This window comes from Spinacia oleracea, chromosome 2, assembly GCF_020520425.1.
Source record: "Spinacia oleracea cultivar Varoflay chromosome 2, BTI_SOV_V1, whole genome shotgun sequence".
NCBI classification, from domain to species: Eukaryota; Viridiplantae; Streptophyta; class Magnoliopsida; order Caryophyllales; family Amaranthaceae; genus Spinacia; species Spinacia oleracea.
In genome coordinates this window covers 50287577-50310190 of record NC_079488.1, presented here as the reverse complement: position 1 = coordinate 50310190, position 22614 = coordinate 50287577, and the positions used below count along the sequence as shown (strand labels likewise).

At 35.7% G+C, this 22614-nt stretch overlaps 2 protein-coding genes across 2 annotated transcripts; both read left to right on the top strand.

The window, feature by feature from the left end:
- Window positions 1–1376: 1376 nt before the first annotated feature.
- On the top strand, window positions 1377–20814 carry LOC110784025 (uncharacterized). Its single transcript, XM_056835914.1, has 12 exons — window positions 1377–1974; window positions 2248–2321; window positions 5533–5703; window positions 11103–11160; window positions 12536–13545; window positions 13629–13873; window positions 14193–14405; window positions 14488–14580; window positions 17419–17520; window positions 17648–18076; window positions 18171–18245; window positions 20614–20814. Exons 5-11 carry the CDS (start codon window positions 12546–12548, stop codon window positions 18216–18218), a joined length of 2130 nt encoding a protein of 709 aa, XP_056691892.1. The 5' UTR covers window positions 1377–1974; window positions 2248–2321; window positions 5533–5703; window positions 11103–11160; window positions 12536–12545; the 3' UTR covers window positions 18219–18245; window positions 20614–20814.
- On the top strand, window positions 6560–10093 carry LOC130467411 (uncharacterized). Its single transcript, XM_056835915.1, has 3 exons — window positions 6560–9321; window positions 9401–9506; window positions 9584–10093. The coding sequence occupies exons 1-3, from the start codon at window positions 6560–6562 to the stop codon at window positions 10091–10093; spliced, it is 3378 nt and encodes a 1125-aa protein (XP_056691893.1).
- Window positions 20815–22614: the final 1800 nt, after the last annotated feature.

Here is a 22614-nt window from a genome sequence, read left to right as displayed (position 1 = left end):
AAATTCTTTTGTTTTGTGTAGGGGTTACAAACTAAATTGTAGACCAGAGGCGTTGATTAATCTTCTTAATTCTATAAAGAAGAATGAAAACAAAGTGAAAGCCATTAAAGAGATAGGTTTTGGTGGTTTGTTGAGTGTTCGACTTCATTAAGTCAACACACGCCTTGTTCCATGGCTGCTTCAATATTTTAATTGTGTTGGTCATATGCTCCAGTTTGGAGAAACACAAAATGTTCAGTTATATGATTATGATGTCTATGACGTCTTTGGCTTGCCATGGAACAAGGATTTTGATGTTCAAGAGACGCCAAGAAAGCGGGTTGAAGGAGATGCCAACCATGAAATGATTCAAAGATGGAATGAGAAGTTCCATAAGAAACCAACTGTTCAGGCACCCACCTTGACGGAGTTGGAATCTTTTTTGAAAACAGATGAATGTGGAGATGATTTTAAACGTGCCTTTGTGGTATATGTTTTAGGTAAAAATTTCTAAATTAATCATGCTCAAGTTATTTACCTTTAACGGCAAGTATATAGTTCACTATTTACATTAATTAGTTTACCTTTTTTTATTAATTATTCTTCTTTTTTCATTAATTAGTTCATTTTAATAATTAGTTTACCTTTTTTATCCATTAGTTACTGTTTTCATCAATCATTTAACCTATTTTACATTTAGTTAACTTTCTTCATCATTTAGTTAACTTTTTACATTAATTAGTGAACTATTTTTATGAATTAGTTAACATATTTTCTTATTGATTTCTGTAATTATCTTATTGTTTTTATAGGTGTATTTTTGGCTCCTACGTCTAACCGGTTGTTAGACATCAAGGTTTTGAAGGCTGTTGAGGATGTTTTCACAGATTGTGAAACAAAATTGGTGTAAATACGTGTTAAACCAGCTTGGGTTTGTTGTTGAGAGGTGGAGAGAGAGTGTCAAAAATGACAAGGTTGGTGGCTGTGTTCTATTTTTGGAGATAATTTATCTCCAAAGATCGTTATTTCGGGGTGTAGTCCCCCCTAAGGAAATCCCACTTGTTCAACATTGGAATGATGAACAAGTGACTGAACGTCTGGTTTCCGAAGAGAAGATGGGTTTTGGGGTAGCTTTGGTTGATATAACCAGCTATCCCGTGTCTAAGACTTTTGCTGATTTGTTAGGGGGTCTTAACCCTATCAAACTCGAGGTTCCTGAAGCTTCTGCTGCTCCTGAAGCTTCTGCTGCTCCTTCTGCTTCTCCTGCTCCTTCTGCTTCTGCTGCTCGTGCTGCTTCTGGTGCTCCTGCTGCTTCTGCTAAAGCTTCGGAAGGTGCACCGGGTAATTCCCAAGCTGATCGAAGCAGGATTCACTACAAAAAAGAGGTACATATTGAGACGGAATTATTGTGACGGTCTAACAAAGAGTCGCAAGGAAATTGGGGCGCGAATATTAATTTGTAAATTGCGACGCTTTAGAGAGCCGCAAAATATTTCGACGTTCTAAAGCGTCGCTATTTACAAAAAAAAAGACACGTGTGTTGCACGTGTTTGTGAGGCAGCAATGCAACTGAATTTTTGGGCAGAAAATCCCGCCTAACTCTCTGTTTTTTTCGCAGAATCCCGCCTAACTCTCAACCCACCTCCCACGTTTCTCTCAACCTCCTCCCACCGACATACCTTGCTGAAACTAACCACCCTCGTCAGATTTCCGATGAATTCGTATCTCTCCTCCTCACCTTCAGCACCGGCCATTAACGAATTCCATGAATTCCGTCTTCAACCTTTACGTTAGCAAAGTCAAATCTCCCAGTATAAGCTATCTCACTCCTCATCCTATAAATTCATGAAAAAGCCCAATTATTGAATTCACAATTCGCTCAACAAATTCAAGATAAATTCGTTGCTCTCTCTGGTTTTTAATTGGAGAAATTCAAGCATACTCTGGTTTCTTAATTGCTGCTTCATCCTCGGTGTTGCCGGATATATTCGCCAGGTATTTTTGGTCTGCTTCACGCCTTCACTATTTGATTTTTATCATATAACAATGTTTAGGTTTGATTCACTATTTTAATTTCCGTCATATATTGTTAATTCACGTTTTTTCATGTCAATTTCTAATGTCAATCATATGCCTTTAAGTTTTCCATGTTATATTGCATCCTTAATTCAAGAAAAAAACTAGAATGGGTCTTCTTAGTTTCTGTGATTTTCTATATACCGCTTACAGAGTGTTTGCTATTTCATTTATTTTAGTTTTCAATTGCAGATAGTTGGTAATTTGGACGATAGTTGGAAAGTGGTGAACGTCTGACTTCTTCTTCCGTGTTGTTACTACTGTAGGTATTGTCTATCTATTTCTAATTTTCATAGTTTTAAATTTGCAACTTTTAGTTGGCCTAGAATCTTTGAAATTTGGATACATGGCAATGCTTTGTATAAAGACACACAGACATTTAGTGAGATTTAGGTGATAATCTCTGACCAAGATATCTGGTACTTAGTATGAAAAATCTGTTGTCAATCTTTAAGACACCTAGCTGTACTTGGTTAGTTTAGGTTGTCTTTAGTGAGAAACTTGGTGCATCAAATGAGCATGTTGGATGAGTTTGCAAAATTATTTGTCGCTATAGAACTTATACTAATTATTTGAACCCTTTCACTTAGCATTTTCTACTGTTATCTATAACTTCTTTTGAGGCTACACTGTTTTCTGTGACTGATTATGTGAAATGTGTGACCGATGGACTGACTGTAAGTAGAAAAGAACTGAACAAACTTTGCACAAAACAGAACTGAGCTTTACAAAGCAGAACTTAGTATTAGGCGACTGATAAGCTCATTGTCTGTCTGTCATCGTTATGTTAAGCTACTGCATGCTTTCTATATGTCATAACTGTAGTATTAGGTAGTGGCAGTGTATCGCAGTGTTAAATATCTTATCTTATCAGCACTTTGCTTGTCTTTATTATAAATTTCTTTGCCTTTCCCTGCTTTAGTTGGCACCAAATATAGGTTTGACTACCAGTTGTATGGAGTAAGGAATAAACCTATGCAGTAAGCACCCTAATCTGAATATATGCAGTTCAAAACACAGAGAAGTGAGAGTAGCTTTGAACTATAGCTTAACTGAGTTAAGGGATAGAACATCCGGTTTTGATTTTTGAACTGTCATAGCTGGGATGATAAACTCAGATAACCATTTCTGAGTTTCTATCATCCGGTTTTGAACTGTCATAGCTAACCAAATATTATCTTATCAGCACTAGCTTATTGTTTATCTGGGTTTATCATGCCAAGTTGAGAGTAGCTTTGAACTATAGCTTATCATCCGGTATTATTTATCTGAGTTTGCAAAATTATTTGTCACTCTAGAAAGATCAAGCGCCAACTGGTGGACAACCTTAAAAGCTAGCTTCTTCCTTCGATTATCAATGAGGTATTTCTTTAGGGCACCTCTAGGAAGATATTTCACAACAACACATCAGATATTACTAGGGATGCTAATTAGGCCACTTTCTGTTTGTATTTGTAGTCCTGAGGCCCCCATCTTTGCCCCGATAAACTGCAGCATGCATAAATGGTTTTTATGACTACGAGCTTTGATAATAACATATCAGTTAGTTTCAACATGTATCGAGTTAAAAGTAACAGTAGCAAATTTTTGAGATGGATGGTTTGGCTACACTTTAGGTTCTATTGTTAGAAAGAACGACATTGTATTCTTCTGTTGAATTATTTTGAACTTGCGAGTAAGGGTTTATGGAATTATGGTAAAGAGTCGTTACCTAGCTTTTTTTAGTGCTTCCAGGGAAGTTTTTACGAAAGGAGGTTGAGCTTTTTGAGGCTCAACCTCCTTTCGTAAAAACTTCCCTGGTATGCCCCCATCCGTGTTCAACCGAACCCATCCCTCCCGAGGATGCAGACAAGTTTGTGTGTTGAAGACTGCTTTGCTGGAATTCTTATCTGGTCGGAAGAGGAACGAACCGCCCCCATTGCTCTATAGAGTTGTTTAGAGTATTTTTTATTACATACCTGAACTTTTTATCTCTATTGATTTTAGAAAATAGATCATGCATTACATGACAATAGATCATGCATTACATGACAATAGATCAGTCCTAGGCTATTTACGACATAGAAAATAGATCAGTCCTGCTCTGATCAATCCTGATCAGATCAGTCCTGATCGGATCATTCCTGATCAAATCAGTCCTGATCAATCCTTACTGATCCATCCTGATCAGTTCTGATCAGTTCACTTCTGATCAGTTCACTTCTTCTCCTGATTTGTGTTGGTGTTGTTTAGGTTTAATTACTTTATCCCACACATAAATAATGTAATTGGAATTGGAAAACATCCCAATTTATGTTGGTTTGCTAATATAACTATCGAACCTTAACTATATACATCATGTGTTGCGCATAACCGGGAAAAAATGGGAAACATTAACAGAAAACATTTTAGAGGCTATGCAATTGCACCGGATAGGAGTGTTTCACTAAATCAGTTCAAGCTCAATCATGAGATTATCGTTCTATTTGAATAACTCTATTCTTAACAAATTAATAGAATCTAATCCAAAATTGTGATTACTATTCTTATTTCATTATTCAAACAAACACTAGCTAAGAGCTTAAGAAGTGGAGTAATACATACTGATTGCTACGGTGTACAAGTTATAAATAATTGATCGTGGAATTGATGAGTCATAATAGAAGAGTAATCTATAATGACTAATATTTAGATTAGACATAACAAGGTAGGATTAATATTATTATAAAACTTTTGGGAGTCTTTTTAATTATGTGTTGTGTTCTGTCAACTTCCTTGAATATGAGATAATATGGCTGCTTAATACGGAGTATGGTGATCACTTTTGAGTAATAAATGGAATAGCTAGCTTTCTATGGACTGTGACACTTGCACTCTCAGACGACATAGAAAATAGATCAGTCCTGATCAGATCAGTCCTGATCAGATCAGTCCAGATCAGTCCTGATCAGATCAGTTCTGAACAGTCCTTACTGATCAATCCTGATCAGTCCTGATCAGTTCACTTCTGATCAGTTCACTTCTGATCAGTTCACTTCTGATCAGTTCATTTCTGATCAGTTCACTTCTGATCAGTTCACTTCTGATCAGTTCACTTCTGATCAGTTCACTTCTGATCAGTTCACTTCTGATCAGTTCACTTCTTCTCCTGTCCCTCTACGTTCACCACTATCTCCTTTCTCTCTCCTCTGGTATTTTTGTCGCCCCACAATAACGACTTTCGTAAACTCAATTGCTTGATCCCCTTATCGCGGAGTAGATTGCAGATAATATTTGCTTTTACTTTCCATGTAGAAAAAACACCCTTCTTTGACCTGCGCTTAGCACATTGCTTCCCTACATTTGTTCATTTTCATGGAGCATTCATGGTCATGAATTGATATGTTTGTAGTGTTTTCTGTTTAAGTTGATAACTTCATCTACTATATTTTTTAGATTTTAAATTCCTGATAATGTTGTTGTCCTTATATTTTGACCATAATTTATCAACATTATCAGGTTTCGCCGACCACACCGGTTCAAGGTTTCCTGTGATTCTTTAGCGTTGTTCGTAGGTTCGTGCATCAGTTCGTGCGTTGCTACACCGGTTCAAGGTTTCCTGCAAGTCTTTAGCGTTGTTCGTAGGTTCTGCATCGGTTCGTACGTTGCATATGCTCTTTGATACTAGAGGTATGTATACTATAAAGTCCCTTTTAGGTTTTTTATTGGACAATTGTTATTTCCCTAATTTTGTATGGACAAGGGTGGGCTACAACTCTGCAAGTTAGGTTTGTTAAGTGTTAGAATATAATTTCCGTGGCTTTACATTTCCTCGATGTCCAATATATATACAATGAGCATATACCGACGTTTATTGTGCTATCATAACTTACGTCAATCATGCAAAAGTTGGATCTTTCTATTGTATTCCTGTTGATTTAATTTCAAATGTTTTGATATAATAGCTTCAAATTTGTAAGTACGTATTTTTGTTAGCTTTGGCATTTTGTGTTGGTATTGTTTGTCTAATTACATTATCCCCACTACATAGTTTTTCTTAGCTTAATTACATTTAATCCAAGAAATTTTACCATAAATTCTGATTATGTGATGCCACGTTACTTAAGGTACTCTTACTCTTTTTAAAAAATGGATTTATATTGTTGTCTTCGTGTGAAGTTGAAAATATCACCTTGTGCGCTAAAATCACATGCTTTATTTTCCTTGCAAATTCATGTGAAGTTGAAAGTATGATCTTGTACGCAAAAAGAAAATATAATATGGAAGTGATATAGGGTAATAACTTTTAGAAGATGAAGATAGATCACAAATATTAGTCACTAAGGAAGAATGATTAAACAAAAAACCATAAGTTATGGTATGAATTAAGAAGAGTTGTGTACGGAGGTGTTATGTGACTTAAATTAATCTCGTGTGATATATCAAGGTTCTAAGAATGATTATAATATTTTAATAAGTACATATAAAAATTTCCTATTCTGCGACCGACGTATATTACTAATTACTCAACTAATTTCGTATAGATATGGATAAAAGTTGGATCGATCTACCCACTGGTCATCATGAATATATCGACGGTTGTATGGAATTTATTGAGTTTGCCAAGCAAGATCTAGTCGAAGGAAAAATTAGATGTCCATGTAAGAAATGTAAGGTAGAGAAATGGTTCTCCGTAAATGAAGTGGAGAGGCATATTTTGTTTAAGGGATTTTATAAGCCATATAAGGATTGGATTTTTCATGGTAAAGGGGATACGTTTCAGCGTATGTTTGAGAGTGATGGAGGGATTACTAGTGAAGGATCCCTTGATAACCAAAGTGGGTTTGTAGGTCGAGATAATATGGGAGGGCTATTAAGATCAGCATTTAGTGTTAATATGCCTCCCAATTGCCCAAATTTAGAAGCACGAGAGGATGATGAATGGATTGAGGAGCCCTTGGCCTATGACACAGATGTAGAATATGATTATTCTACAATAGAAGAAGATGTGACATATAAGAAGTTGCTTGAAGCTTCTGAGGAGAAATTGTACGAGGGGTGTATCAATTTTTCAAAGTTATCTTTTCTGTTACACTTGTTTCACTTGAAGTGTATGAATCACTGGTCCATAGAATCTTTCAATATGTTGTTGAAGCTAATTCTAGATGCATTTCCTCAAATACTTGATTTTCCCTCATCTTATTATTACAGTAAGAAAATGATAAAAGACTTGGGCCTTGGGTATGAAAAGATTGATGCTTGTCCGAATAATTGCATGTTGTATTGGGGTGAATTTTTAAAGAAAGACAAGTGTCATGTTTGTGGTACATCGAGGTGGAAGAAAACTAAGGATAGGGGCAACGTTGTAAGTGATCAAGGTACGGATACTTGTAAGAAAGGTGTGCCAGCTAAGGTAATGCGATATTTCCCTCTTATACCGAGACTAAAAAGAATCTACATGTCATCATCAACAGCAGAAGATATGAGATGGCATGATACAGAGCGATTGGGTGAAGATGATAAGAAGATTTTAAGGCATCCTTCAGATGGCTTAGCATGGAAGGCATTTGATGAGCGTCACAGTGATTTTGCATTAGACCCTCGTAGTGTTCGATTAGGTCTTGCGAGTGATGGTTTTAATCCTTACCGTTTAATGAACACCACTTATAGTACGTGGCCAGTGATGTTGATTCCTTATAATCTTCCACCATGGTTATGTATGAAACCGTCTTCTTTCATTCTGTCCACGCTTATTCCTGGAAAATCAGGTCCCGGAAATGATATTGACGTGTATCTGCAGCCATTAGTGCATGAATTGAAATTGCTGTGGACAGGGGTTGAAGCTTTTGATGCTTTTGCCGGAGAGAAATTTAATTTGCGTGCGGCTTTGCTTTGGACTATTAATGACTTTCCCGGCTATGCAATGCTCTCTGGTTTGAGCACAAAAGGTTACAATGCATGTCCTATATGCTTAGATTCCACGCCTTCTGATAGATTTGGGAGCAAGATTTGCTATTGTAGCTATAGAAAATGGTTACCTGCAGATCACCCATATCGATGTCAAGGTGACAAGTTTTGTGAGAAGTTTGGAACTAATGAGTGGGGTAAAGCCCCATCTCGTCCTAGCGGCACTGATATATTGAGGCAGCAAGAAAAGGTGAAGCATGTTTATGGAAAGTCGAAGGCACCACCGAAAAAGAGGCAAAGAGGACACGATGATGACGATGATGTCCAAGATGAAAGTGACTTTGGTACCAAGAGAAGCATATTCTTTGATTTGGTGTATTGGGAGCATAATCTTCTAAGGCATAATTTAGATGTGATGCACATTGAGAAAAACGTGTCTGAGAATATTTTGGGAACTCTTCTTAGCATGGATAAGAGTAGAGATAGTAGGAATGATCGAGAAGCCCTTGAAGCATGGAGAATAAAGTCTCACCTTTGGCTGAGTACTAATCCTAACGGAGGTGAATGCATGCCTCCGGCTTCCTATTCTATGTCTACGGAGGAGAAGGAGAGGTTCCTAAATGTTTTGCAGAAAATTAAAGTTCCTGATGGATATGGATCCAACCTTTCTAGTTGTGTGAATATGAAGCAAAGGAAGTTGATTAACCTCAAAAGTCATGACAACCATGTTCTAATGCAGGATATCCTTCCCGTTGCCTTAAGGGCCTCTAAAGCTACAAAAGTAATTGACTTGTTGGCTAGATTGTCTTCCTTTTTCAAGAAGTTGTGCTCTACAACTATTGATCCAGATGATTTAGATGGTCTTCAAAATGAAATTATTTTAACTCTTTGTGAGTTGGAAAAGGAGTTTCTGCCTTCATTTTTCACAATCATGGTCCATTTGTTGATTCACTTAGTGGAGGAGGTTAAACTTGGTGGACCAGTGCAATACAGATGGATGTATCCCATTGAAAGGTTAATATCTTACACGTCTAAATTATATTCTTTTTATTTAATATTTCACATTTATCATATATTAAGTACAAATGTTTTATTTGAAAGGTACTTGTCCCATTTGAAATCACATGTAACCAATAAAGCCCAACCTGAAGGATCTATTGCAGAAGGCTTCCTTTTAGAGGAGACAATTAGGTTTTGTTCGAGATATCTTCAAGGTGTTAAGACCATTTTCAACATACCTAAAAGGATGGATGATGACATTCCAAATCCCAATGATTACTTGTTTAATTCTGGTGGTCGAGTTATTGGGAAGGAGGTCAGCATTCGCCTTGATGACAAAAGCTTAAAACAAGCTCATCGCTACATTTTGCTTCACTCTGATGAGATAAAAGGGGATCTGGAGTAAGTATTATGTTGGTTTTCTTTTGAATTATCAATTGTTATAATAGATGATTTTTAATTTTGTTCTTCTTCCATGAAGTGAATTTTTAACCGAGAAACGTCAAATGAACTTACAAAATCCTGTCACGGAGAGTGATGAAAGTAACTGGATCATCAATGAGTTTGGAGGGTGGCTGCAAAATAAGGTTACTTAAGTTCTTTTAATGTGAATACATACTTCTTTTAAAAAAAATGTATTTGATTTAATGATGTATCATCGTAGGTACATTACATAGATGCAACCACCGAAGATGGGAAACTAAGAAAAGCTTTGGCGGGTGGTTTGCATTCTTATGGTAGAAAATTAAAAGGATACATAATCAATGGATACAAATTCCTTTCCACGGATCGCGATTCTCGTCTTTTGGCACAAAATTCTGGAATTATGGTCGAAGCGGATGGAGATGCCTACTATGGAAAAGTGAAACATATCTATGAATTAGATTATTACGGAGATTACAAAGTTGTATTGTTTCGTTGTGATTGGGTAGACATTCATAGGGGTGTAAAAGCATATCCAAATGGCGGAGTATGTGTCAATTTCTCTAAATTGATGCATTCTGGACGATTGTTGCAAGATGATCCATTTGTATTCTCATCTCAAGCAAAACAAGTTTTTTACATAGAAGATGAGATACAAAAGGGATGGTTGCATGTTGTTAAGAACAAGCCTAGAGATGTGTTTGATTTAGGGGATTCTTTACCAGTAGAGGAAGAGGGTGGGACCAATTGATCATGCATATTTTTTATTGTTTTGCTTTGTATTTGTATTTGTTCATGACGTTGTGAGTCATATTGTTTAATCTGGTTGAATAATGAGTTATATACTTAATCTATACTCACTTATTTTATTGTCTACTAATGTCCAAGTACCCTACTACTAGTTTCTTTGATGGTGATACATATATTTTTATACCGTTATTCCGTGAAAAGGGGGCAATTTATCTTTATTTTTTGTGATTTCCCCCTTTTGTATTTGATTTGGTTCATTGTTGTTGCAGTGTTGTTGTTGCTTTTCTTCCCTTTTTTGTTGCGCCTGTGGTACACAAGAAAATGTGTGTCAGGGGTGGGTTGGTCCATTATAACTAAACAATAAGGTTTATTGGGAAAAGATTGATTCTTGTTTGTATGCATCTGTATTGGTTCTGAAAGTTTTACCCCCCTTTGACAAAGCGTATCTGTCAGAGTTGCCAAAATATCATGCCTGGCTATCTAAGGAGAACCACACAGACAAACCGGTTTTGAATCTGTAAGATTAGTGAAATGCTGTGAGTTAATCATGAAATGACTCCAATGTAAAATATTGCTAAAAACAATTCACTAGATTTCATTGTTTATAACAGTAAACATCACTCCAGTAGTTTCCAATATTACACAAGTATCAACACGTTACCTCTTTACTTCTTCATTTATGTTTCTGTCTGTTTCGAGTTCTGCAATTTAGGCTTGATTCTCCCTTAGATGTTTGTGTTCTGCATTCATGTTAACAATTAACAATGTGCATCCACCTCTTCAAAGCTGCCATTTACTACTATACTAAGCTGCTGGATCACCCATTGGATCGTCTTTCTATGTCTTTTGACTTTGAGAATCATATGTGACCACCGACTTTATATAATTATAGCTAGCTTTTTTCAAGCTTCTCTAAGCTCATTTGTATTGTAATATTGATCCTTTTATCGCCTGTTTTCTCTCCTATGGAATGTATAACTCTCTTGATAATCATTTTCTTAAAACTACAGGCTCAGGATATTACTGATTTAGGCTCTCTGAATCAAGCAGCAAAGATCTTTATTCTAGGTATGGTTCCCCTCCTTTCTTTTCAAAACAGAATGGGGAATAACTAATAAGGTAGCCAAATCATTTTGTTAATACATGTCAGACATGCAACTGTTGCTTGATGTTGTTTTGCTGGTTCACAGCTTCCTGATTTGTTTGATGACTTGTTTTAGATTGTTCTTTAGCTTTTTCCTGGTGCCATGATAATATAAAAATTGAGAGTTTTCACTGTAGTCTGAATCTCAGAAAAGGAGGGTGTAGCAGGTTCATCTTGCCCTTTCCCTCATAACTGTAGAGCAAAAGTGTAGTAAATGAGTGTAGGCCAACTAAAATATTGCTTATAACTTCAGTCTAAACTACACCCAAAAAAAAGGAAGTGTGCCAGCTATGAGATCATCTCTTTGATCCATCAGAACTGAAAAAATTGTTTTTTGGCAACTGACAATAAGCTAGCTAGCAGATTTCTCAACCAAAACAGTTAAAATCAGAAATTGAGAAAGTACCTTGAGCTTCTTTTCTATATAGCGTGCATAGTCAGTCCACAAATCACTAGATATAGGAAACTCAGTGATAGCACGTTCATATAGAATCTGAACACGCGCAGGGTCACCTGCAGATTCTTCAAATTTCAAGTATCTCTGCAGAAACAAAATACATGTTAAAACCAATAAAGGGATAATTTGAGTTCAAGGGAGATAAACAAAATTCTTGCTACCCTCATTATCTTGATAGCTTCCTGTTCGTGCACCCAAAGATGTGAGATCAATCCCTCCAAATGCCATCCATCACCCTCCTCATTCCACCAAGCTGCTACACACTCATTCGCATCCACATTCGTAGGGGCCATAGTGCTAATTCGACCTCCAGGGAGATTTGGTAGCCACCTGGAGGTTGGTTGTTTCCATAGTGCTAATATCTTCACTTTCTGATAATATCTTCAGTGCATTTCCGTTAGTTGTTTCCTTTCTGGTTTGCCTTCTCTATCTTGTTTCGTGCTTATGCTTGTAATGTGACAGGTTATAATGAAACTTAATAAAGGGATGAACGGAGCAAAAGGCCTTCCAATATAAAGTTTTCAAGTTCCTTGAAGGTTTCAGACTTTTGAGTCTATGACTTGTATATTCTAGACTCTAGATCACTCAGTGAGCTAACGACCAATTAGAGCCAAGATGAATTTCTTTTTCTCAATCAGATTTGCACTTTGCTTCTATATTTTCGGAGTTTTCTGCTCATTGTAATTCTTGTTTATGTGAAAATGTTAAACTGATTTAACGTGTATGATTGTCACTTTGAGTGAATACCTATTATCCTATTTAGTGATTCATTCTTGTAGCAATTGAGTTGGTTTAATGACCTTTTTATTCATGGCTGATTGTGTTTCTTACTTTCTGAACAGGAACTAAAATATGAGTTACAGGACTAAAAGAACATTGGTAGCTATTGACGAAGGGTCGAGCATTGCTGCATCCAAGTCCCCAAAATCTTCTGATCCATCCACCCAAAACTGGGGACCGTTCAGTCCTCCAACACTTGGAGTGTCACAGACATTTGGGACGGTATCACAACCCATTAAGCAACCAGTAGCTGCTAAAAAAACCATGGTTGCACCACAATCATCCTTGTCTCGGCCTACTTCCATGGTTTCAAAGCCACAACTGAAGGCATTATCAAAACCATCCTTTACCCAGACAAAACCATCCTCTAACCCATTACAACAACCAATTCCGCCCACTCTTACAGGAACAACACAAAGTAGATGGTATAAAGGACCTACGTTTCCCAATCTGACTGAAATTGCAACACAAAAAGCGTCAACACCGAATCCACACCAGCCTACTATGCAGCCTGTGTTGCAGCCTTTCAAAGCTACCTTGCAGCCTTCTTTGCAGCCTTTCAAAGCTTCCCAACAGCCTCAAACAGCTACCAATCAGCCTCAAAAAACTACCCATCAGCTTCACAAAGCTACACAACAACCTCAAAAAGCTACACAACAGCCGGTATCTTCTTTTACAAGTGTCAAACCACATTTAGAGAAAAGAGCATTTGTTGCACCTTTGGGAGCAACAAAACATGTGATGTCACAATCTCCTACACCACCAGACACCATGGCAATGAAAAAGAGAACCGGGAAGCAAGAAGGTCAGTTGCCTCCAACATACATGCATGTGAGTGAGAATGCATTTCAACCTCTGCGATCTCCTCCATCCAATCAGGTTGAGAGTGAAGTTATGCCAAACTACAACTGGGACGAATTTGAAGAATCGGCTTCTGAGAGTGAAAATGAATTTGATCAAGGAGAAGGAAGTGATACTGCTGTGAAGAAAGCAACACTTCGACATCGAATCATTATTCCAAATTGGCCAGAATCGAGGGAGTTTGATGAGAAGGTGGAGGCTATAGCTATAGGTAAACATGTCTCTACATCAAATATGCAAACTGTAAATTATCGATCTTGGTGATTTTTTAGTCTGATTTAGCTCCTGTGACAGATGCTGATGGAATACGACATCTAGTAAAGGGACCAGTTCTGCCTCGAGACGTTTGGCATGATGCAAAGGGGTTCAGATACATTGTCAAGCTCAATGAATTCAACCAACCTATTCGAAAAGGTGGGAAGATCCTTGTGAGCTTCCTTGGAGATATTGCAAAAAATGATTCACTTTGTCCAGTGGGAGTCCCAAGTTGGCGTGCTGTGAACAATCAGTTAAAAACTAATGTTGTTACAATGATTCGGGTATGTGGATTTATTGTTCTTAACACTTATGTTAATTGTAGTTTTATTTTAGCTTGGTTAACTGTGTAATTAGCTTTAAATTTATTCTGTTTCCATCTGTGTTCATCAATCAGTTGCCCGTTTTTCAGGTTTTTATTTGGTCATGGGGGTTCCGACCCCGGGTTAAGTTTCTGCAGAATCACTAAGTTCACCTAGCTAGTTTTGATCAGATCAGTGCTGATCAGATCAGACAGATCAGTCTGATCTGATCTGATCAGAACTAGCTAGGCAAATTATTTTGTTAACATTGTAACTTAATTTTTCCTTTTTTTTTTTGAAGAAACATTTTGTGTTACCTGATGGACCTCTAGTTAACAAGGCACTAGTGATGCGTATTGACAAACCATGGAACAATCATCGATACAAATTGAAGAGGGATTTTTTCGATCCAGTGAATAAATCTCGAGAAGAGAACTATGCCAACGTGCCTGATGGAGTGTCCACTAGGAGTTGGACGGAATTGGTAGATTATTGGCTTTTACCAGAGGCCATGGTTTGTGACCCCAAAATATCCTAAATTTAGTAAGTTTTATTTGTTTCACCTATATATGCTAACATTGGTTTCATGAAACTAGGAAAAATCTGAAATGGGAAAAAATGCTCGAGCTTTACAAGGAAATAAGCACAACAGTGGTGCTACAAGCTTTGCTAATCGAAGAGTTGATATGGTATGCTTTTCAACCTAGCTATTTGGTTTGTAGCATTTCAATTGCTATAGGTGCTAAGTCTAAAATTCATAAACAAATAAGAGTGATATAAAAGTCTAAAATTCATAAACAAATAAGAGTAATATTTACTCGTATATGCATATCTAATCTCACACATAAGGACATTCTTTAGTTTTCTAATGTTAAAGTAGAGAAATGTAGAAAAGTTGGCTATGCGGGCAAATGGAATTGAAAGCAGCAGCTGGGAAAATCTTCCTACTTTCCGTTTCTGTTATAAACCATGTTGCAGAAGTATACATTATGTGACTCTTCAAACGTTTTGGAGATAGTTGTCCTAGATTCTCATGAACTTAGAGCTTTTAGGATCAGGAAACGGGGTTACCTGACACTATTACTGTCAAATAGAGTCAACTTTTTAACAGGAACTAAGAAGTATGATTCTGGAGGGTGGTCTGGGGATGGGAGCGGGTGTGCGTGGCTACTCCAAGTTTAAAGTAGAAAAAATCAGAAAGTAGAGGCAATGAAGTCCATCTGCAGTGCATGAAGCTGCAAAAACTATTCAATTTAAACAACAAAGGCAGTATTTCATTCTATTACATTATCCCCATAAACTTAAGGCGATAAAAAATTGTTCACAAAGTTCTAACTAAAAGTCAATAACAAAGAATAAAAATTATGCATAATTAAGCATAACTAATCATTATTCGATCTGCATTTTTACAACAAAAACCCTGCAATGATAATCAATTAATTGTGAACGAAACATGTTTAGCTGTTAGTCTGTAGGTGTAGCCTGTAAATTACATTGTTGGTCTTAGTGAGAACAGATCAAGTAAGTAGCTGTTAACAGATAAATTGTTATGGAGATCTATGTTTGAGATAGGCCAGCAATTAATGGTTCTTGCATTTGCTCTGAACACACTAAAATGCAAATTCACAATGAAATGACAAAGAGTTGATTCTGCTACGTATCCAATAACATATTCTGGTATTACACAAATGGAAGAAAAGTCATATACAGAGTAGTCATATATTCTGGGATTAGTTATCTTTATCTACTTTCTTGAAATCCAGGAAGCAACAATGGAGTTAGGGCAACTGTAGGCAGAAACCTTGTGAGCTGCATATGCAAGTGAAAATGTCCCAACTTTCTCACTTGTTTCAGTTGATGATATTCCCAGCTATTGAAGTAAGGCTGAGACATCAAAACCAGCATTAATAAGAGCATAGCATAATGTAAATAAAATTAGAGATGATGTGAAGTGCGGCCTTGTGAGCTGCAAATGTTGCAAATCAACACCATTATTATTTCTAATTTGAGATTAATCAAGCACAACAGCCTAAACATGACTAATTCAAGAGTAAATCAATTACACAAATTCAAACCTATCCAATCAACAAACAACCAACAACATTCCTTTCTCTATTAACATTTCAACCAAAATAACAAAGCTTCACCTCACCACCACCAGTCCACCATATAATTTATTCCCGAAATAATGTCTTTGATCCTTTAAAATGAGTTTTTGATAATTGGTCAAGCCATTCAGCACTAAAACTCACTAATTTAGCTAAATTCTAGCTGACATCAAAAGTTAACAACCAACTAACTAATATGGTTCTTTCCTAAACATCTCACTCGAAACCAATTAAGTATTCATTCAGCAAACCATATATGTTCCAGGAAATTCTAATCCCCTTCATGATGACATACATTGTTCTAGAACTTTTGATAATTGATCAAGCCATTCAGCACTAAAACTCACTAATTTAGCTAAATTCTAGCTGACATAAAAAGTTAACAACCAACTAATCCGGTTCTTTCCCAAACATCTGACTCGAAACCAATAAAGTATTCATTCAGGAAACCATATATGTTCCAGGAAATTCTAATCCCCTTCATGATGACAATACATTGTTCTAGAACTGAAAACCAACAGGAAATCCAAGCTCGCTAAAGGATATACAGAAGCCAAAATCAATAAACACAACAATAACAGAATAAAACGTATGTAAACGGCTGCAAGAACAACATACCATACAGAGAACATCCATGACACTCTTGGCCACCACTTTCAGGCAACAGCTTGACCCTAAACTTCTGAACTCCACTCTTAGCATCGGTATTCGACTCTGCCTTCGGCGCTGCCCTCACAACCTTCAAAGAGTTAGGCTTTTCCTTCTCCTTCTCCTTCTTATGAGGGGAAATCGGAACCCTATGGTGCCCGTGGGACAGCGTCGAAGTCGTCCAATTGGTCTGGGTTTTCATTTTATTTACTCACTTAGTAGTCAAATTATCTGTCAATGTTTACATTATCAGATTATAAGAATCGATAGATTATCTGTTAGTCCTCTGTCAAAAGCATAGAGGCCAGCTGGGATCATGGGATTCATCAATGTCCATATTGATTTTAATTATTGGACCATGTAAGATAAACTAAAAACAATGCAAAGAAAATGTACCTGCAAACAAGTTTGCAAAAACTTATTTACCTAATATCTTAATAACTAGAACTAATATTTGCCACTTGTTACAGAAACAAAACAAACTGAATACAGGTATAAAGCAACTATTGGCTGATATTTCTTCTGTTTATTATCTTCCCTGCATCTACACGGAAACGTACTCCTGAATTCCCCTTAGCCTGACACAATTAGCAGAGAGCTTGCTGATGTCACTGCCTCTGTTGCCGACTCTGTCACCCCTTGCAAAGTGGCAATGCACCCAGCAACCCTACTACGGGGATAACAACTCAAAGTGTTAAACAAATATAGTGATAGTCGGTTTAAGAACTTCAAAATTTCAGTTTTCAATTTATTTTTTTCCTGAAATTGCAGAAAGAGAAGAAAGGAGTGTTTAGCGAATTGGCATTTTTCAAATCAGTTTACGCCAAAGAAGATGGAAGCTTTAAAGAGGGCACACTTCCTCATCAATTTGTGGTATCATTGCATTGAGCTAATTCTATAAATCAATCTTGTCTCTTGAAGTCTATTTATTTTTTTCTTTGCTTGTACATAGTATTCTTGGTTAATAGATTTTGAGTGATCTTTTCATATTATATAACAGGAGGATGCCAACAAAAAGGTCCAAGAAAATCTTGTGAGTTCCTCTTCTTCAAAGCCCGTAATTGAAATTGAGAATGCAGTCTTTAATGAGCTCATGTATAAAGGTGAAGTACCTAAACGTCCTCTGAATTATGGATTTGGAGTGAAGCAAAGCGACATCTTTGGAGTGGAAGGTTTGCTGAGGAAAGAAGGGTCAAGCTATGTTAACAACAATGCTATGGAAGTGGAGAACATGAAAGGTGAAATATCAGTTGTCAAGAAGCAAAATGAGGACCTTGCGCAACAAAATCAAGTTCTAAACACCAAGTTTGAAGAAACAACACAATCATTTAAAATGATTGCTTCTTTTTTGGGACAAGTTTTGAAGGAAGTACGCAAAGGGAATGTTTCATCGAACCTTTTAGATGGTGCGGAATCAGCAATAAATATGGTTAGTTATTTCTGGAAATTATTCTGATTGAGCATCATGTATCATTACCTGAAATGTGGCATATCTAATTTACATATTAAAATGCTTTTTGTAGATTACTGATGATTCTGGTGGCAATGGTGACAACCAGGCCGAGAAATGAGACTTTGACACTATTGCCAAATGCAAGGTAATTTCATATGGAATTAATTAACTGCATTTCATGCTTTATAGATAAACTTATAGCTGAAACAAGCTTTATAGTTGTCGATTATTTATGGATGATGGTGAGATTAGAAGGTAGATGTTTAGATTTAGTATTATCATAATAAGGTATTATGTTGATATTAGCTGAAACACGAGTTTGGTGTTAGGTCTGGGTTGTTAACAAACTATGGTTTCTGTTAGTTAATTTATGATGCTCCTTCTGTAACGCGTAAAGAAAACACAGTGTTAAATGTCAATCCAAGACAGCAGCGACTCCGACTTACTCTCCTAATAAAACCTCATTCGAACTCTGACCATGAGTGAGAGATAAGTCTGAAATCAACTACTATAAAAAGTTTTAGTTGCCATAGAAATTGCTCATAGTATAAGCTTGTTTTCTGTTTGATTGACTTCTATAGTCTGTTTCATTTTTGGTCTGTTCACTCATAGTACTATCTTAGAAAAATCGTATCAATCTGTTTTTCCTTATCCGTTTCTGGTTGTAACTGTTGCTTCGCCCTCTCAAAGTTGTCCACCATTGGAAGAAGACTCTCAATTACTTCTCCCTGTGCATCGCTTCGAACTGATAGTCTCTCTTTACCTGATCTCCTTCTAAAGTTATCAAAGTCAGCTTGCAGGCGGATAAATCTATCCTTTCCAGAAGTTATCTCTTCTGTCAAAGTTGATAATTTCTCAACCAACTCGTTCTTTTCTGTTTCTAGTCGGTAAACAGCGATCTCTATTCTGTAATGGTCTGATAATCCCCAGTTAAACAGCCTCCTTATAATATTTAGTGAGAGTTTCCACACTTTCCCACATATTCTTGGTACTTGTCTCTTCTTCTGTTTCCCCAACTTCCTCCTCTAGCATTTCCTCATCCATCTAAAATCACCAGTAAAAAGAAAATCATAAGAAATGAATACCAATTACCAATAAATGAATACCAAGTACAAATTCTTTAGCTATTGTACTTGTAAGCATCACTTGCTTTGCTTCTCATCACGCCTGAATATTATATCAAAGGAAAAAAGAAAGTTCTTGGGGTCTTAATCTAAATCTATAACTGACAAGAGGAACTAAACTCGAAAGATTAAGAATCTACAGCTTTGATAACATGAGAAAACTGAATCTGCTGCTACTGCTACTGTTGTTGAGGTCCTGATGTTGAGGTCCTGCTACTGCTACTGAATCTGAAAACTGAAAGTTCTTGAGGTTCTGCTGTTGTAGCTGCTGCTACTGCTCAGTCTTGGTGTTGCGTAGTTTTGCAGGTTTGCAGTCAGTCAAGCATACTGTTCTGCTCAGGCTGGCTTGCTGTTGTGCAGTTCTTTTGTGCAAACCTTGTGTTGTTCAGTCTGGTTCTGCTGTGTAGCTTGTTGGGCTGGTGTCTTGTTTTTTTTTTTTTTTGGTTTTCAAATGGGCAAGCCTGATAATTAAAGAAAGTCACAGTTTAAGCAGCAAGTTAATGAACATCAGAGGCTAAGGATAAGAAAGCCATTATGACTAAGGTAAGACTATATACCTTTTTCCTTCCTAACTTGTCACCTAACCACCCAAAGATGAGTTGCCCAGCAAAGGTACCACACAAGGCCACATTCATGGGTATAAACCCTGGGCTAGTTGGATTTGGCTCAGTGTAATAGAGACGGCCTAAGATTTTGGTCACCACAGATATGGAGAAAAGCTCATAGACATTAGTAAAGAAGCCCATACCAAGAATCATGAAAACTTTCAAGTGGTACCATTGTGTCTTTGCTACGTCAAGTACACTTAGCACTTTTAACTTTTGTCTCTTCGCCATTGATTAGGAAGTAGGAACTAACCTTTAATTCATACGGGGAAAAAACAAGGCAAAAATCAAATGTTAATGTTTAAAGTGTTATTATACAAGCATTGCAAATTTGTAAAAAATGACCTTTTATAACTCAAATTTTGCGAGTTTGGCTGGTGTCGTTGTAGAATGTTTTAGTGTTTTTTGTTTTTGCTTGGGTGCGGGCTGTGCTCCCTTAGCTTTTGTTTCCCTTGTTGTTTTCTGTTGGTTGTTGTTTGGGTTTCTACCTTTGGTAATTAAGTTAACTAATTTACCAATAATATATATATATATATATATATATATATATATATATATATATATATATATATATATATATATATATATATATATATATATATATATATTCATTGTTCATGTCTATATTTCTAATAGTCATGCATTTTTCCCTTGATTAATAGTTGATATTATTTTGAGAAGACGACTAGTAGTTAGGATCAAGCTGGTTAGGATTACTGTTAATTTTCCCTTGATTTTATGGAATGTTCATCATACTATATTTGACATTAAATTTTCTTTGCAGATTATTGATGATTCAAGTGGTAATAGTAAATGTAGATCAAGAGATGAACAAGTTATCTTGAAGCTAAGCTAGCATAACGATATGTTTACTTGTTCGTAGTCAGGAAGTTGTTTTTATTTAGTTTTGGACTATCTTGTAGAAAAAATGATAATGCTAGTTAGAAAGTTATTTGTTTTAAAATATCGCTTTTATTTCAGTTTGACTAGAATCTGCGAATTAATTTAATGTATAGATGATTTTTATCACTTTTCCTAAATTAACTACTTAAGTATATATGAATCATAGCAAGTTAATATGTTGCTTTAAGATATATAGTGTACGTACGTATAGTAAGTTAATGTATTTGATTATGATTAATTATCTATGGTCGATATATATTTTTATAGATAATTCATGATTTTAGATTAATATATATATATATATATATATATATATATATATATATATATATATATATATATATATATATATATATATATATATATATGAAAAAAATATGATGCAAATTGTGACGCTCCAAAGCGTCTAAATTATTATGTATATATGAAAAATAATATGATGCAAATTGTGACGCTCCAAAGGGTCTAAATTATTTTGGAGGGAATGGGGGGACCTCGCACGAAAGTGAACATATAGTGACTCTAATAAGAGTCTATATATTTCGGGTGTCTAAAGCGTCTCTATGTGGTTTATAGTGGCGGAAAAATGTGTCTATACACGTGCAAATAGTGACGCTTTATACAGTCTAAATATTGCGACTCTCTAAAGAGTCACTATATCCCAAATAGCGACGGAGAAATATGTCGATATTTTGCAAATTGTGACGCTCTAAAGCGTCGGTAAATAGCGGCAATGAAAATAGCGACCCTCTCCCAAAGCGTCGCTATGTGAAATAGCGACACTGTAGAGCGTCACAATTTGTCCCAAAAAGCGTCACAATGTGCCGCGTTTTTTTGTAGTGATTATTGAGTTTCAAATTCCGGAAAGTGCTCAAACAGATGCTGAAATTCAAGCTACCTGCGATGATGTAAGTCATGATAATGTTCATATTTATTTTTGTTCATATTTAATGAATCTTTTTAATAGTTAACCTATTTTGTCAATTAGTTAACTTTTGTTATGAATTAGTAAACCTTTTTATTCAATTAGTTAACCTGTACCATCAATTAGTTAACATTTTTATGAATTAGTAAACCTTTTTATTCAATTAGTTAACTTGTACCATCAATTAGTTAACCTTTTTTATGAATTAGTAAACCTTTTTATTCAATTAGTTAACCTATTACAATAGTTAACCTTTTGCTTAAATTAGTTAACCTTTTACAGCAATTAGTCAACTTTTTCCATTAATTAGTTAACCAAGTGTTACTTGTTTTATGAATTAGTTAACCTATTTCAGCAATTAGTTATCTTATTTCATCAATTAGTTAACTTATTTTTTAATGAATTTTTCCAATCTTGCATCATTCCATCAATTAGTTAAGTTATTTCATCAAATAGTTAACCCTTTCCTTTAATTAGTTAACGTTATACAACAATTAGTTAATGTATTTCATCAATTAGTTATCTTTTTTATGAATTAGTAAACCTTTTTATTCAATTAGTTAACCTATCTCACAATAGTTAACCTTTTGCTTAAATTAGTTAAGTTTTTACAGCAATTAGTCAACTTTTTCCATTAAGTAGTTAACCAAGTGTTACTTGTTTTATTAATTAGTTAACCTATTTCAGCAATTAGTTATCTTATTTCATCAATTAGTTAACTATTTTTCTCTATAAGTGAACTTATTTTTTAATGAATTTTTCCAATGGTTTCATCATTCCATCAATTAGTTAAGTTATTTCATCGAATAGTTAACCTTTTCCTTTAATTAGTTAACTTTATACAGCAATTAGTTAATGTATTCCATCAAATAGTTATCTTTTTCCATGAATTATATAATTGTTTAGATAATTCAATTAGTTAATTATTTTGCTGTTGTTTTCTTTTCTTAATATTTT

Excerpts from the sequence above, each read along its gene's own strand:
- LOC110784025 (XM_056835914.1), top strand. The coding sequence starts at position 12,546 with ATGAGTTACAGGACTAAAAGAACATTGGTAGCTATTGACGAAGGGTCG. Across the intron at positions 13,546-13,628 it reads GGTGGAGGCTATAGCTATAG|ATGCTGATGGAATACGACAT; the intron begins GTAAACATGTCT and ends CTCCTGTGACAG. Across the intron at positions 13,874-14,192 it reads ATGTTGTTACAATGATTCGG|AAACATTTTGTGTTACCTGA; the intron begins GTATGTGGATTT and ends TTTTTTTTGAAG.
- LOC130467411 (XM_056835915.1), top strand. The coding sequence starts at position 6,560 with ATGGATAAAAGTTGGATCGATCTACCCACTGGTCATCATGAATATATC. Across the intron at positions 9,322-9,400 it reads GAGATAAAAGGGGATCTGGA|TGAATTTTTAACCGAGAAAC; the intron begins GTAAGTATTATG and ends TCTTCCATGAAG. Across the intron at positions 9,507-9,583 it reads GAGGGTGGCTGCAAAATAAG|GTACATTACATAGATGCAAC; the intron begins GTTACTTAAGTT and ends GTATCATCGTAG.